We start from the raw sequence: 14,082 nt of genomic DNA on the forward strand, positions 1-14,082 counted from the left end.
CTATTTCGAGGGGATTTCTGATTTTATTTTGTTTTATTTATATGATTTCTGATTTAATTTTATTTTTCTTTGGAAGAAGTTCTGTGCCACGACTTCAGAGAGTGGGTGATGCTTAGAGGAGATGCTTAGAGAGTAGGGAGAGCTGAAGGGTGGAGAGGAGCAGGGTGCCGAGGTGCCTTTAGCCCTGAAGATGCTCCTTGTACCAGAATTGTGTGCTTTATCCCAAAGACAGCTCTGTCAGCAGGGGGAAGAAAAACCCGTATTGAAGCAGTAGCTGTGTCTGTCTGCACAGGTGATGGATCGCTCTTCAAATATGTAAATGCCTTTTCCATATATGCATGTCTGCCTTTGCTAATTAAGCATAATGAGATGATAAGCTGGGGGTTATTATATGGATCCAAGGGCAAGGAAGAGAATGGCTCATCAGAGTGTTTGTGCTGCAGCCAAGAAGCACCACGAAGATGCTGCTTTATTTAGATAATTATCTGGGAGAAGGCTTCCAAGTGCTGGCTGTAGAATTGTTTCACCTTCCCACCTTCCCCTTTTGAAGTCTGCTCCGTCAGACTAAGGAAAAATAAGAAATAAATCTGTTTATGAAGTATAGGCTGAGAGTGATGTTCATTTATTATGGGTTTTAACTCCTTGTCAGGTTTTTTATTGGCTTCAATTCCTGTGTGCAGCATCCTGCACGAGGTTTCTGAACTTTTCTTAAAGGCCAGTTGTGCCAAACACCCTATTTTCAACTCTTCTAAAAATAACAGCAGATTACATACAAGACAAAAAATAACTGGACATAATTGACTGAAATCAAAGTTCCTTACTTAAACTTTTTCTTTTTGCTTTTCTTAGTTTCTTTTAATTGAGCTTTTGTAGAATCAGCCCCCAGAACTTGCTAATGACTGTGGACTTATGATGTTGGAAAAATGGCTTAGGAAAATAAAATTAAGTAACTAAGTGTCATGGTTATTGCTGCTAGTTCCAGGGACTTGCCCTTAATTTAGATAACTCTAACAGCAAAAATAAATTTATTAGGAACATGTATTAATAAGACGTTTCACGGTCTTCTTTAAATCAGAGGCTAATTTTCTGCCTTTGATCAGTAGCAGTAAGTGCTGCTTTATTTAACTTTCACAAGAAAGGTGGTTTTAAAGGCAAACATAAATATTTGAATTGTATTGGTGTCTCTTGTACCTCGTTACCATTCATTTATTCTTTTTCCTTAGGGGCCAACACAACGCCATGTCCAGATAATCATGGAGAAGCTATTGAGGACAGTAAATAGAACAGTCATTTCCATGGGACGTGATTCGGAGCTCATTGTAAGTGTCTATTGATGAAAACTTAAATACCTTTGTCGCATCTTTGTCAACCAGGCTGTAATAGGATTTAAATCCCAAGTGATCCAAAGCAATCAAATCCTTCTGCAGCTGGCTGTGTGAGCTCGGTAAGCTGGAGAGCATCGCCTTGTCGGTTTTCTGTGGCTTTCATAGGTGGTGGTGGTGGGGGCACTGGTCACATCGGACCAGGGTTTTCATCTTTCTGAGTGGTTGTTATTATTTTACGTGAATCTGGTTCAGTTCAATGCACAGACTTGTTGCTGTCGTTAAGCTCACCTGAATTTTCCTTAAAAAAAAAAAAAAAGTGCTTATCTGCTAGTCAGATGGGGGAGTCCATTAGCACTTATTTCTTTTTGATCTCCCCTTTCTTTTCCTGTTTTATTTCTGTGTAATTGTACATGGTGATATTTTCTTATTACAAAGAGTTCTTTCCTCTTCACATCTTACCTGCTGCCATCCTATTTACTTGGCACAGTGATGTTCGTGTCTTCAGGCATACTACAATGTTAGTTCTGTCTTCTGTGCTTCATCCACTAGCTTTTATTTCCTGTCTTACCTTTCATCACATTGATTTGCAATCATAGTTTTTGTCATAAAAAGTGATAATGGATCACCAAGTCCTTCGCTAGAGCAAAACCCAGTTACGAGTGGCTCTCGTTCTTCCAGAATATAAGGTTGGATTCTACAAACAGTGAAAAAATCATAAGATTTATACGTTGTAACTTTGTGTATTACCCCAGAAATTATTAATAATATGCAGAACAGATTATATTCAAATATCTGTCTGTGCTAGGGCACGAAACTTTCTTCTTTGTCCCCCAGCTGTGAAGTAGGTGTCAGTCTTTCAAGACACACGCATGGGAAATTTCCTCGGTGCAGTTCGAGTGTGAATTCAGTATTCTTCTGGTGAACGTTATTTAGATACCGTATTAAAATGTTAATTATTCCTTTTGAACTTAATCAGATTTGAAACTTTCTCCTGTGCGTATTCCAGCTCAGTGTGGTTGTGTCAGAAATACCCGTGGTGGTCGTGAGCACACCGTGAAGTCACTCGATCCGCGCGCGCTGTAATTAGGTGATGCCTATTAACAGGCCCGGGTCCTTCAAGGAGTACTTACTGCTAGCTTAAGATTCAGTCCTGTGCTGAAGGAATCCTCCTGTGATCAAACCGGTAGCGATTCATTTCTGTGGTGTCAACAAAGTTGGAGATTAAAATGCAGCCGCTAATTAGCAGGCAGAACCTGACCCCTCTCGGATCAGCATCAGGCAGGAATTCCGCATTAACTTTTCCTTTCTCGCCGCTAGAACAGTTCTACCTGGAGTTTGTAGTAGAGAATTAAGCACACGGGATGAGGAGAAGGAAGGAGGTTTAAAAATGAGTGATTTTAGAGAGGCACAGTTGAACTAATAACTTGTTTGGAAGTAGCAAACTACAGCGCCTGTGCGATTTGCTCCTTGTGTTAGCAGAGCCGTGTTGGTGTCCTGCAGGGAGCATTTCTCCACCTTGTTCCCCTTCCTATTTCAGTCTCCGTCATATTCTTCATCCCTCTGTCTGGGCTGGAGGTGCTCCTGAGCTGGGCTGGGTTGTGCCTTAGTGTAAGGGGAGCACGGGGCACCAAATTTGCTGTTACAGGAGAACGTATAATTAGAGCCTACTAAAGACACTGCAAATAATTCAGTAGCTTGCTCTGTGTTACAACATACGGATGGGGTTTTGTACGTGTGATGCTGATACAAGTGTTAGCGGGTCAGCTTCCTTTGGAAAAACCTTCCCGAAAGATGGCTGTGCTGGGCATACCTGCTTGGAGAAGGTGCTGACCTTTGGTGCAAGGTGGGTGCGCAGCCCCGCGGTGCTGAGCCAGCACCCGTGCAGAAATCTGATAGAATTTGCCTCTTTTGTGTACAATTTATCGGTATTCCACCTTGGTCCAGGGAATGAGAAAGGAGTTTCGGTAACTCGTACTGTATCTCAATCCAAATGTGGGAGAAGGGGCAGAAACCCTTTAAAGGCTTTCAGTCTTCTGTGAAAGTAGTGACTTTGTGTGGTTGGTAATTAGCGTTTGTTCCCTCCTTGCCAGATCAAGAGAGGTTTTAAGATTAAAAAAACTCATTTCACGATGTAACTACTTGTTATTTCTGGCGAGATTTTTCTGGAAGTCTCATGGTGGTGATTTCCCTTGGTCTGTTTGCTGAGTGAAGCTGTGCAGGTCGTTCTCAGTGAAGATACTTTTATTTTTCTGTGAATTCACCTGCAGCCAGATCACAAAACCTTCCCTTCTGGAAGATGCATTGTCTGAAAAAAGTAAATTGAGCAGACTTCTTGGCTCTTTCTCTAAGTATAACTGAAATAATCTCTTCCCTTGCCTGGCACCGTTGGAGGACCTCTGTGCTCCCGGCTCCTCAGCGTTTTGCAGCCCCCGGTAAACCCAGATGCTTCAGGTGGCAGATGTGTGAATCTATTCAGTAGACCATCTCGATTCCTCTGTATTGTGGAACAAATCACATTCCTTGGTTCCAGAGAGAAAATACAGCTGGGATTTAAGAGCAGAGGGGTGGGAAGTGGTTCTGCTCCTGCCAGCCTCTGTCCTTGGGAGCTCTGAAAATCACTTCATGGTCTGTGGGGAAAAGGCAGCTGAAAACCCACTGTGATACCGGCAGAAAAAAGGCTCCTGTGAATTCTCTTGGGATGTGACCAGGTAGGAGAGGACTTGGTTGCTTTACCAGTGAGTGGAATATTTCCCACATTGCTTTTTTTTTCTTCTAGTTTTTTTCCATGAGACATTTTGGGAAAGAACGCAGTGAGACCAACATTGAGGAGCTGCAGAAATGATCAGAAAACCGAGAAAGTGATTTGTGATGTGAGAGCCTCCAGCCACCTGAAGTTCAGGGAAGATTTAGGGCTGGGAGAGAATCTCTGTAGGGTGGGAATGACGCCTGTCAGAGGAAGGAAGAGGAGCTGGTGACAGCGCAGGAGAGACAGGAGTAACAGGTGAAAGACAGTGGTGGATTCTCTGTCTCCTGGCATTTCCAAGGCAGCGTGCCTTCCCAGAAGGAGTTTGTAAGTGAAACTTGAGTAATTGAGGGTCACAAGAGAGAGTTCTGGAGCTTACCTTGTAGATGGGCTGAAGCTAGATGATGTAAATTGTCTTTGTGACCCTCAACTCCGCAGGTTACAATGCACGGCAGTTCCAAACCGTAGGTAGAAAGTGTTCATGAAAATGAATCCATTTGATTTAGAAAAAGTGATCAGCCACTAAAACCCTGAGTGAAATTAACGGCATAGACACCTCTGCGTCTGAGGTAAGAAAAAGCAAACACTTTGTACCGATGGTAGGATTTTCCAGTTTTAATCATGATTTTTTTTCATGTTATCCTGATTTTTAAGCTATTTTTACAGTGATTTTTTTTTTCCTTTAAGAAAACAAGTGATACTTACAGGAGTGGTGCTTCCTAACGGTCCTAAACCAAAGAATGGAGCTGACGCTTCATGGAAATTAGACGGACTTGGAAACTAACAAGGAGTAGAAAATCACTGCGGCATCTATTGGCTAAAAATAATTTTCAGGGAGAAGTGCCTGTAGCAAATCAGTGTGTGAAAGTGCATGGTGCTCTCAGGGAACTCGGCAAAGCCATGTTACGTGCCACACTGGAAGTGAAGATGCATTTTCTCTGCTGTAACCTTATACCTGCAGTTTATAGGATCCCCTACATTAGGGTGGAGATAGCTCCGTGTCAGTCACACTTAACTAAAAGCTCTCCTGAAGCAGGTTCGGCTCTCGGTGCCTAGCCCGAGTGATTCTAAATGCAATACAATATGATACATCTTACACACTTGCAAAAACATTTTATTACAAATTACATTGTATGGTACGATATAACACGGTATGTAATTGTAAGCAAGACTATGTATGTTAGCTTTTCCATCGTTAAAAAAATGTAAAAAATTAAAAATCTGCAACTTCTTAAGAAAATAGCCTGGACATGTACAGAACACGCCGTGAGAGCTTCCACTTTTAGCTCTTGTGTGTTTCACCAGTGACTTCCCCTCTGACAGTAACTGCTTACAGGATACGGGTCTCCGGATGGGGCAGGAACCGCACAGAAATAGTGGAGTTTGGTGTCAGAGTCCCTGCACACGACAACGTTTAGAATAGATTTATGGGCAAAGCTACTGATGAGGTGACGCTAACGATTCGTAATTGATTGCCATTGAGAGATGCTTGGTTTAATTACTGAAACTAAATGGCATGGTAGCGTGTATGAGTCTATAAGTTATTACTGGTATTTTGAAATACTAAATATTGTTGTATTTTCTTGTCATGTCCATATTTGATATTTCTTTTTAGGAAAAAAAATAGATTTTCTTGTTTGGAAATATTTGGGTTTCTAGAACATGTAAGGTGGGCTGCCCTGTAAACAGTTCTATGTAATTAATTAAAAACACTATAAAATACATGGAACGCACATTTTTTCCAGATGAAACAATTGCACTTCCTTCCTGGTACACAGGACCAATCACCTTTTCTTAATCCTTCAGCTTTCACAGCCGTATTTTGGGACAGTGTTTGTGTTTGTACAAGAACTCGGAGCCCTCTTGAAGTCACTACAAAGGTGACTTTTTCATTTAAGCACGCTGAAAGTAACTTCAAGGTGGACATAAACATCTCCTGCATTTCTGTTCCCTTTTTAACCTCCTTTTCTTATTTTTCCCCGGACCAAATAGCATGTGATTTTCCTCAGATTTTTTTTTTTTCAAATTTTATGTAGAGCTAAGAAAAGGTGTAAGGGAAAGCATTTCAAGTTTGCTACTACGTGCAAGCTCCTCTGCTAATGATTACTTTCCTTCCACCTAAAGACTGAAGAATTTGTATCTTAATCCTGCTGCAGGGTGTGCAATTTCAAAACCAACTTAGAGTAACCCAGTTTCAGACACTGTATGATTCAAATGATCCTAACTCCTTAAAAAAAGAAAAAAAAAAGATATCCCTGGTCCCATGCCACTTCCAGCAGGAGATTTTTTTTCCACAAATGGTCATTTTTGGTAGGACTTTAATGACAGTAACAAATACTTAAGGGAAAGGGTTCCAGTTTATAATTCTGAGCAAAATTTTAAGTGTCAAAAAAAAAAAAAAAAAAGAAATTTGATTCACATTTGTTCCCTAAGTGCATTGGTTATTAAGTACAATTAGTAGATTTAGGTAGGAACTCTAATGTGGTGGTTGGGAAACCCATCTGAGAAGCTTGGTAAATAAATAAATTAATTAATTAATAAATAAATAAATAGCTCTTAAAATTGCTGCTTCTTCCAAGCAGGTTTCAAAGCGTAATGCGTGCTATAAAATTTATGGTGCCTTTTGCAGTAATGGAGAGGTTTTCCAAAGATTGCATTAGAAAAAGATCCTACGTTATGGCAAACGCCAGCAATTGGTAGAGCTTGTTATTCTTTTTCGTGTGTTTTTTTTTTTTTTTTTTTTTTTCCTGTGCCAGAACGTGTCATTTAGACCTTTTGGGTACCAAAAAATTAAAAGTGAAATCTAGGACGGTTTGTCCTGTGGCCTTGACCCTGTCAGCTTGGTGTGGTTAAAGGCTCCTCCTGAATTTGGGAGATTTCTAGCCGCTCGCCTGCTGGAGGAGAGCAGCAGGCTGCTTCTGGTGGTGAGGACACAGCTAGGTTAGAAATGACGGTGCGTTGTCGAAATGTGATAGCTTGGTTGAAGTCTACAACACATGAAGGCAAATATACACACAGTCACGTCTTAGAGAGTATTCATGGTCTCGGACCACATGAAAAATTGTGCTTTGTCCAGGATATATGTGCTGAAAACTGCACTCCCCGATCAACATGGATTTGTAAAACTGAAGACCATTGCAAACGTAAGGCTTGCTCGCTTTTTTTTTTTCCCCTCGTTGTTTAAAAGACGACAAACCAAACCCCCAGAAGGCTTTAAAACAAGAGTGATATTGCGCTGCGCACAGGATGACAGCCTACGACTGAACGGGTTAGAATGTGATGCTCTCAGATCTAAGGGGGGGGGGAATAGTTTTACTTTCCGTTTTGTACAAATCGCAATTCAGGTTTTACATCCCACATTGGTGAACCGCAAGTAAAAGCTGGCAAGGGGTCAGGGACCGCCTTGCTCCCGAGCACGAGTTCCTAGGTACAAAGGCCTTTTTGGTACACACGGTGAGAGCTGAACGCCGCCGGCCACCTCCCAACAGCAGCGGCCGGCAGCACGGATCAACCTGCAGAGATCCCGTTGTAGGTGATGGACACAACCCCACATCTTCTTCAGAGAAGGCCTTGAACTCCACATGGGACGGACTTGGTTAAAGGAACCAGAGTTTCCATCTTCCGTGCTTTTTTGATTCAGTTTTGGATTTTTGCTTGGGAGTGGAGGAGTAGCTCTCCTGAGAATAAGGCAAAGGTGCAACCTGAGTTTCCTCGATAGGATGAAGTTTTCTCAAAACTGGCTGTAGTTTATCTTCTTGCTGCTTAAAATCCAATTCCACGCTAAAATTGGGAAGAAAAAAGCAATTAGCTGTTATAGGATAATCTAGGCACTTCCCACATCCTGGGCGCTCTGCTGCTCTCTACATGCAGAGAACTTTTTCTTCTGCAAAAAGCTGCCGAGTTGGCGAGAGGTAAGGAGGCTGACCTGGCCACTCGTATACCTTAGCTGTTCCTTGCAAGTTTTAGCGTTAGATTAATTTCACCAAATTACCACCATGTGTACGTACTCATCTCTGAAAAATAAATATGTTAAAAACCTAATTCTGCTTTACATTGCGAACCTTCTGCATATACACATAGCCCTGTAACAAGGACAGTAAAATACGACCTACTCAGCCTCTGAATGAGTGCTGAGACAAAAACAGCTGGGGCTGTAGGCTCGTTTATGTAGCTGATCAGATCTGTAGGTAGCAGGGAAAGGACGCGTTACAGTAATAGCTCGTGTGTATTTGTTTTGTTTCATTTGCTTTTAAAATTTAATAGCAATAATAATTGCTAAATAAATAAAAATATTAAAAAAGCAATAAGGGAAACACTTGTTTAGTCTTAAAGCATGCATTCAGAAAACATACTTAAGATCCAGATTACGCCTCCTGAATTCTAAGGACTCTCCACTACACAATCCTGCTAGCAATTAAGAAACATAATAACGATGAAATTATAACCCTTATTTCAACAGAGAGAGCTACAGATTCAAGGTTAGCTTAGAAAACAAATCACATTATGAACTTCAGCAAAATACTAATTTTATCTGATCCTCAAAAACCAATCTAGGCCACGTACATTCAAATACCTTAAACGTCATGGTTTGATATTAGGGAAGTTTTATGGGACGAGTAGTGTAATATCTTCCTTCCCTATGTGTTGCTCGATATTCTAAAACTACGAGACTGAGTGCATCTTTTGAGGCATTTGAGAGGCTGCCCTTGACTCTGCACTGACTGCTTCGGGTACCTCAGTGCTGCATAAACATCCGAGGTCAGTGCTCCTGGATGTCAGCTCACTTTAATAGCTATTAAATTTGTCTTCTGAGTCATTTCTGACGTTGCTTGTTTGGAGTAAGGTATCAGAGAAGCTATGCTGCTTTACTCCATCTGTGGATTTAGGTGGATTTTATTTTCCTCTTGGATCGGAGGAGAAGAAATCAGAAGTTTGGTAGGAAATGTTTGGGATGTTGCAAGGATGAGGTGGGTTATTGGGTGGCTTTTCCCAGAGCTGGTGGAGTCTGCCTGTCAGGAGGACTTCCAGTGAAGTCCCTAGAAGGAGGTGCTGTAAAGGTGTTGGGTTTTTTATTTATTTATTCTTAATCTGGCTGTAAGACTAGTTAAACCTAGTTTAATGGTTAAACACATATTGAGTACAACAGCATTTCAGTCATCTGGAGTGGCTGGAGAAACTCCCCAATAGTCAGAGAAGTTTTTTAGATAAGAGTTGAAATACTCAAAATATTTTTCCTGCCTCCACGTTGTTAAGTGGTAAAAAGACATTTGAAAATAAAGAAAAAAAATATATATATATTTAAATTTCAGGTACACCTTAGAACTGCCCCGTGACCACTGAACTTGCTGTAGACAGCAGCATCAGATCTGCTGGTACTACAGAGGCACGCTCTAAGAGCCCTGCATCTAATACTCAGCCTCGTTAAGGACAGAGCAGAGCAGTCAACTCAGTAACTCTCTTAAGACCTACTCAAAATTGATGTGAAAAAAAATGTAAAAGCCAAAGCAACTTTCTGAGCAGAATACCTTTTTTTCACAATCAGTTTTTATTAAAGATGGACTGCAAGAGAAGAACTCTGCTAATTCTGGTTCGTATGACAAAAACCCCATTACTGGCATTCTTTACTGCATGAAACCATTTGCAGCTCATTGCAGGCTGTTTTATCTATTTACATCAAAATAAATATTTTTTTTTCTTCTGAAAACCCTAAAGAGCGTGAAAGGAAATGTATTTTACCTCTTGTAACTGTGTACATTTTGCAGGAGAGCTGTTATCTATCAGGATCAATTTATTTAGCTTTGCAGGTTTCCTAACGGAACTGTTCCTTTGAGGCAAATGATTTGTTTGCTTGCAAACTTAGGATTCCGTGTCGACTTGTTTGTGCTGCAGTAAGAACACAAAAACCTTATTCTGTGATTTTTCAGATTTGTCTAAATTAGCTGTAGCTGGTTTTATTTTGGGTTTCTAACTTTCTATCCAACAGATGGAATACAATTAAATTCAGAGAGTGTCACAGATCTGTGTGGCTTCTTTATATTTCGGTGGATGTTCTCTACAGCCTGTTCCCATCTTCCCAAACCTTGTATTGGAGAACCAGTTCTTGTCACCTGGCTCAGCTGATGATATTGCTTTGCTGAGTGATACTTCTGTATCCTAAGCATCTCTAGGTTTCCTCTCACTGACCTCGACAATTTTTAATTCCTTTATGCCATGTGGTTTGTTTCACTCCCGAATGGCCTCTTTCATGTCTCGAGGCCTCCCTGTGATAAGTACAGTTAGGCCAAAAATTATGAACACCAACAATAATGAATAAGCCCTACAAAAACAAAACAAATATTATCAGACCTTGTAAACCGAAGTAGCAGACCTTGGAGGAATTGATTCTGATGTACTCAAACGCAAGTGTCGGGGAGCTGGGCTTGCCACACCTGAGGCACACCGCAGAAAGGTAGCGGGCAATGCTTGAGTGATGCCTGGAAAACTGCTGTCATCCCTCTGGGCAGCCAACTCGCTCATCCTGCTTTATTTTCTGCTTAACCCCATCTGCTGAATCCCAGCCCTGTGATTAGGGACTGGTGCGGTGGGTTTTCTGTTCTTGGCTTCGTGGCTTCTCTAATGATTTTGAGAATTTATGTTAATGAGTGTTTATTTTTTGCATGCTGGCAGGAGAGTGAACTTTTTCTAATTTTGTTGCTGTGTAAGGGATTGAAAACAGTTTGAGGAGTCATAACCACTTGGTTTTAAACATATGGGACGTGGGAGCGGATCTAGCAACAAGCTTGGAGATTCGGATGGGCTTTCATCTTTCCTAACATAGTCACACGTTATTAATGTGCATCAGTTTAAGGTGCTGGGTGCTAACAGTCTGGTATGTCGGCTCTGTAAGGTTGCAGAATTGGAACAGTTCAGGTTCAGGACCAGGTTGCTCAGGGCTTCACCCAGTTGGCTCTTGAAATCTCCAAGGAGGGAGTTTGCACGGGCTCGGGGCTGAGATCCCCCCCAAGGGTAAACCCAACATTTCTCCTGTTCAACCGCAACCCTTCTCCTTTGACTTGACACTCCCTCTGTTTCCTTTTTTACTCTCTAGTTTGTAATGTTTAGGCCTGAATCCTACAAGCATTTGACAAGAGGTTTAACTCTACAGCAGGCTATGCGAAGTTGGAAAAGAACATCACTGCCTCTGCTTCTGGGTTACGTTAATAGGATGCCATGGAGTTAGTGTGTGCCATGTCTTGGAAGATCAGGATCCAGATAAGCACTAATAACTTGAGAAACAGCTCAATATACTTGCAAACGATCACTTTTTTTAAATTTTCCATTTCAACCTGAATATCGCAGATGCCTAGGATCCCAAGCATTGTCAGTGTTGGGAAGCTGTTAAGATCAAAATCTTCAACTAAACATCTCACAGGCTTAGAAGTAAGGTGAGAAAGAACGTAAGTTAATTACTGTGGGTAGGAAATGAAAAAAAAAATGGTGAAAATTCCTAGTCTGGTCATTTAGTTACCTGATTTTGTTATACTGATACCATCTTAGGAATTTGTCTACTTGTCTTCATTTTGTATGCCATATTTACGTATTTTCATAATTATCATTACGTCGAACCTTTACAATTAAACTACTTCCACGTGGCCTCTGTGCTACCTGGTTGACTGGCATCACCGTGATTTTAACCTGTAACAGCTGCTGGTTTAGTGAGTGTTAAATTGCATAGATTCTAATAATAGGTTTTCAATTAAATAGCTGGAGCGTGCCTTAAAATGTCACTGACAAAATTAAATACTGTAAAACAGCGAATATGATTGCAAAATCCTGAAGGACTAAAAAACAGCCAAATTAATGGTTGCTGCAGCTCTGAATAATTTTTTTTTCCCAGGAGCTCCAGTAGTGCAGTCCTGATGTAAGTTTGTTTGTTCCCCCTGTGCAGAAATTGGCTAGAGATTTGATCATTTCCAGCAGCTAAAGTAACCTTGTAAAAACTACAGAGTATTTGTGACCTCTCTGACCAGAGGGAAGCCTGGCATGAATTCCTTAAGATGCTCCTTCACAGAGATAATTCCTGATAGAGGCCGTAGAATAATGCACAAAAATATTAAACAGAAGACTCATTTTCTCATAAAGATTCCTTTGCGAGGATTAAAATTCATGAGGGATGGTAATTTAAATAGAAACGGAAAGGGCAGTTCCACTAAAAGATAATCACGGAATAAAACAGCCTGTGAAGATTTGAGTGCACATGGGTTTGGGTGTGATAGATTTAGTACAATTTCTGCATATCAATGCGATTTCTTCTTAATAACAAGATCTTGGTAGACCTCAGTATTAAGTTGACTTTGTGCTGACAATTTACCCTAATAAGGGTTATCCTTTCTCCTTAAAAATGATAGTGAATCTGCATTTAGTTTGGAAAGGATACACGGATAATTTTTTTTGTATCTTTCTATAAGTTTTGTTCTATAGTTTGTAAAAGACGGATGATTTTGAAACTATTTTGAGGCCTTTTGTTATGAGATGTGGATATTGATGGGGTGGGTTAATGTTTGACACATCAACACCTGACTAAAAGTTGGCTTATTTTTACTAAAAATGACATTTTTTGACTACTAATTTAAACGCTGTCCGGCGATTACTACAAAGACATGCTGCAAAACACTTTTGACTAGTTTAGACTGTTGTCGTGTAGCTGGGGCTTGGTCATTAAAAGCTCTGTTGATAACTTTGCAGCTAAAGAGTCTTGAAGCTGTCTTTGAGCCTAGAGCTCCAGGAGACGTGGCACGACTGATCCTGTCCCTATTAGGATCCCGGTGACAGCAGGCTGCTGAAACCTTTGGGGTAATTGCTCCAGCCTTTCCCAGCCTTCACGGGAGCAGCTAAATGGGTGTTTAATTGGCAGTGGAAGCAGTGAATTGATGTGTGCTGCAGGACGAGGATGCAGTTAATGTTGCTCATCTCATGCAATGGAAGAAATCTGAGCTGGGTTAGAATTCATCAAGTTCCTGAGCCTATTTCCTATGGCAGCAACAAGGACATTTTTGAGGGAATGGGGAATCAAATTTAGATGGTTCTTTTCCTGCTGGTTCCTGGAGTAGGAAAGTTTAATTTTTTGGGACCTTCTATCTTTAACAGTTTCAGGTTTGAACAGTTTCCTATTTATCAAAAAAGGAAAAAGTAACCTGGTTTCCCACTTCTCTTTAATTCTAAAATTTCTTTAATTCTATGTATTCTTTTCAACATTAAGACAATGTACGAATAGATTTGAAATATTAGTAAAAAATACATACTTCATATGCAAAATAACTCCTTTCAAAATCCTCTACTTGAAATGTTTACTAAAAGTCTGAGCATTTTTGCACATAAAAAGCAACAAAAATAGCTTAGAGTACAACAGAGATTTGTGTCTTCCACATTGTCTTCAGCTTTTGTGCTAGATCGTATTAATATTCGGAGAAGTCATCTTGAGGAGCAGAATTTAATTACAGTGATTGTTTCTGCATTCTAGCTCCTCATCTCTGCTACACTTGACACCACAGCAGGTAGCTGGATTGGCAGTAGGGCAACTGATTCATTCCCCTAAGATGCTTCAGTTTAAAAATAGAGCTTTGAAAGACCTCCGAAGTGTCTTTTTTTAATGTTACCGTGTTAAAAATTGAATTGCATTTTTGAAAGCAAAGGCAATTGTGGACAATGTTAAGAATTCTCTGAGCTCTTGACTTGCCCCGTAAGGGGGTTGGTTACATTTTCTTTGGTCTCCCCTGTCTACTGCCTGTGTGAAGGGAGGACAGTGGGTCCAAGCTGGGTAAAAATACTTCTCCTAGTATCATAAAAGCAGTTGGAGAATGTGCTTTAATTTCTGTCCCTAAAACGTGTTCTTTCTTAACTGTACCTGTATGCAAGGTTTGTCTTGCAATCCTTTAGAGGTGCTGCCTGTATCCTTGCACGCAGAGTTCAGGTTTACCAGCAGCTTTCGCACCCTCCCTAATGAGATGCTTCATTTTGTTCGGAGGTTCCAGCACT

The 14,082-nt window shown here is 40.7% G+C and overlaps 2 protein-coding genes across 4 annotated transcripts in view; one reads left to right on the forward strand and one right to left on the reverse strand.

Moving 5' to 3' along the window:
• Positions 1–14,082, forward strand: part of DOCK1 (dedicator of cytokinesis 1) — a 258,548-nt gene that overhangs the window by 69,511 nt on the left and 174,955 nt on the right. For all 3 annotated transcript variants that reach the window (XM_068689182.1, XM_068689180.1, XM_068689181.1), the window contains exon 27: positions 1,224–1,319. In XM_068689182.1, the coding sequence (XP_068545283.1) occupies positions 1,224–1,319 (96 nt within the window). The remainder of the gene's footprint in view (positions 1–1,223; positions 1,320–14,082) is intronic.
• INSYN2A (inhibitory synaptic factor 2A) overlaps positions 4,833–14,082 on the reverse strand; it is a 39,902-nt gene continuing 30,652 nt past the window's right edge. Inside the window, exon 4 of the mRNA XM_068689183.1 lies at positions 4,833–7,848. Coding sequence (XP_068545284.1) covers positions 7,665–7,848 — 184 coding nt within the window. The 3' untranslated portion in view covers positions 4,833–7,664. The remainder of the gene's footprint in view (positions 7,849–14,082) is intronic.

This window comes from Anas acuta, chromosome 7, assembly GCF_963932015.1.
Source record: "Anas acuta chromosome 7, bAnaAcu1.1, whole genome shotgun sequence".
NCBI lineage: Eukaryota > Metazoa > Chordata > Aves > Anseriformes > Anatidae > Anas > Anas acuta.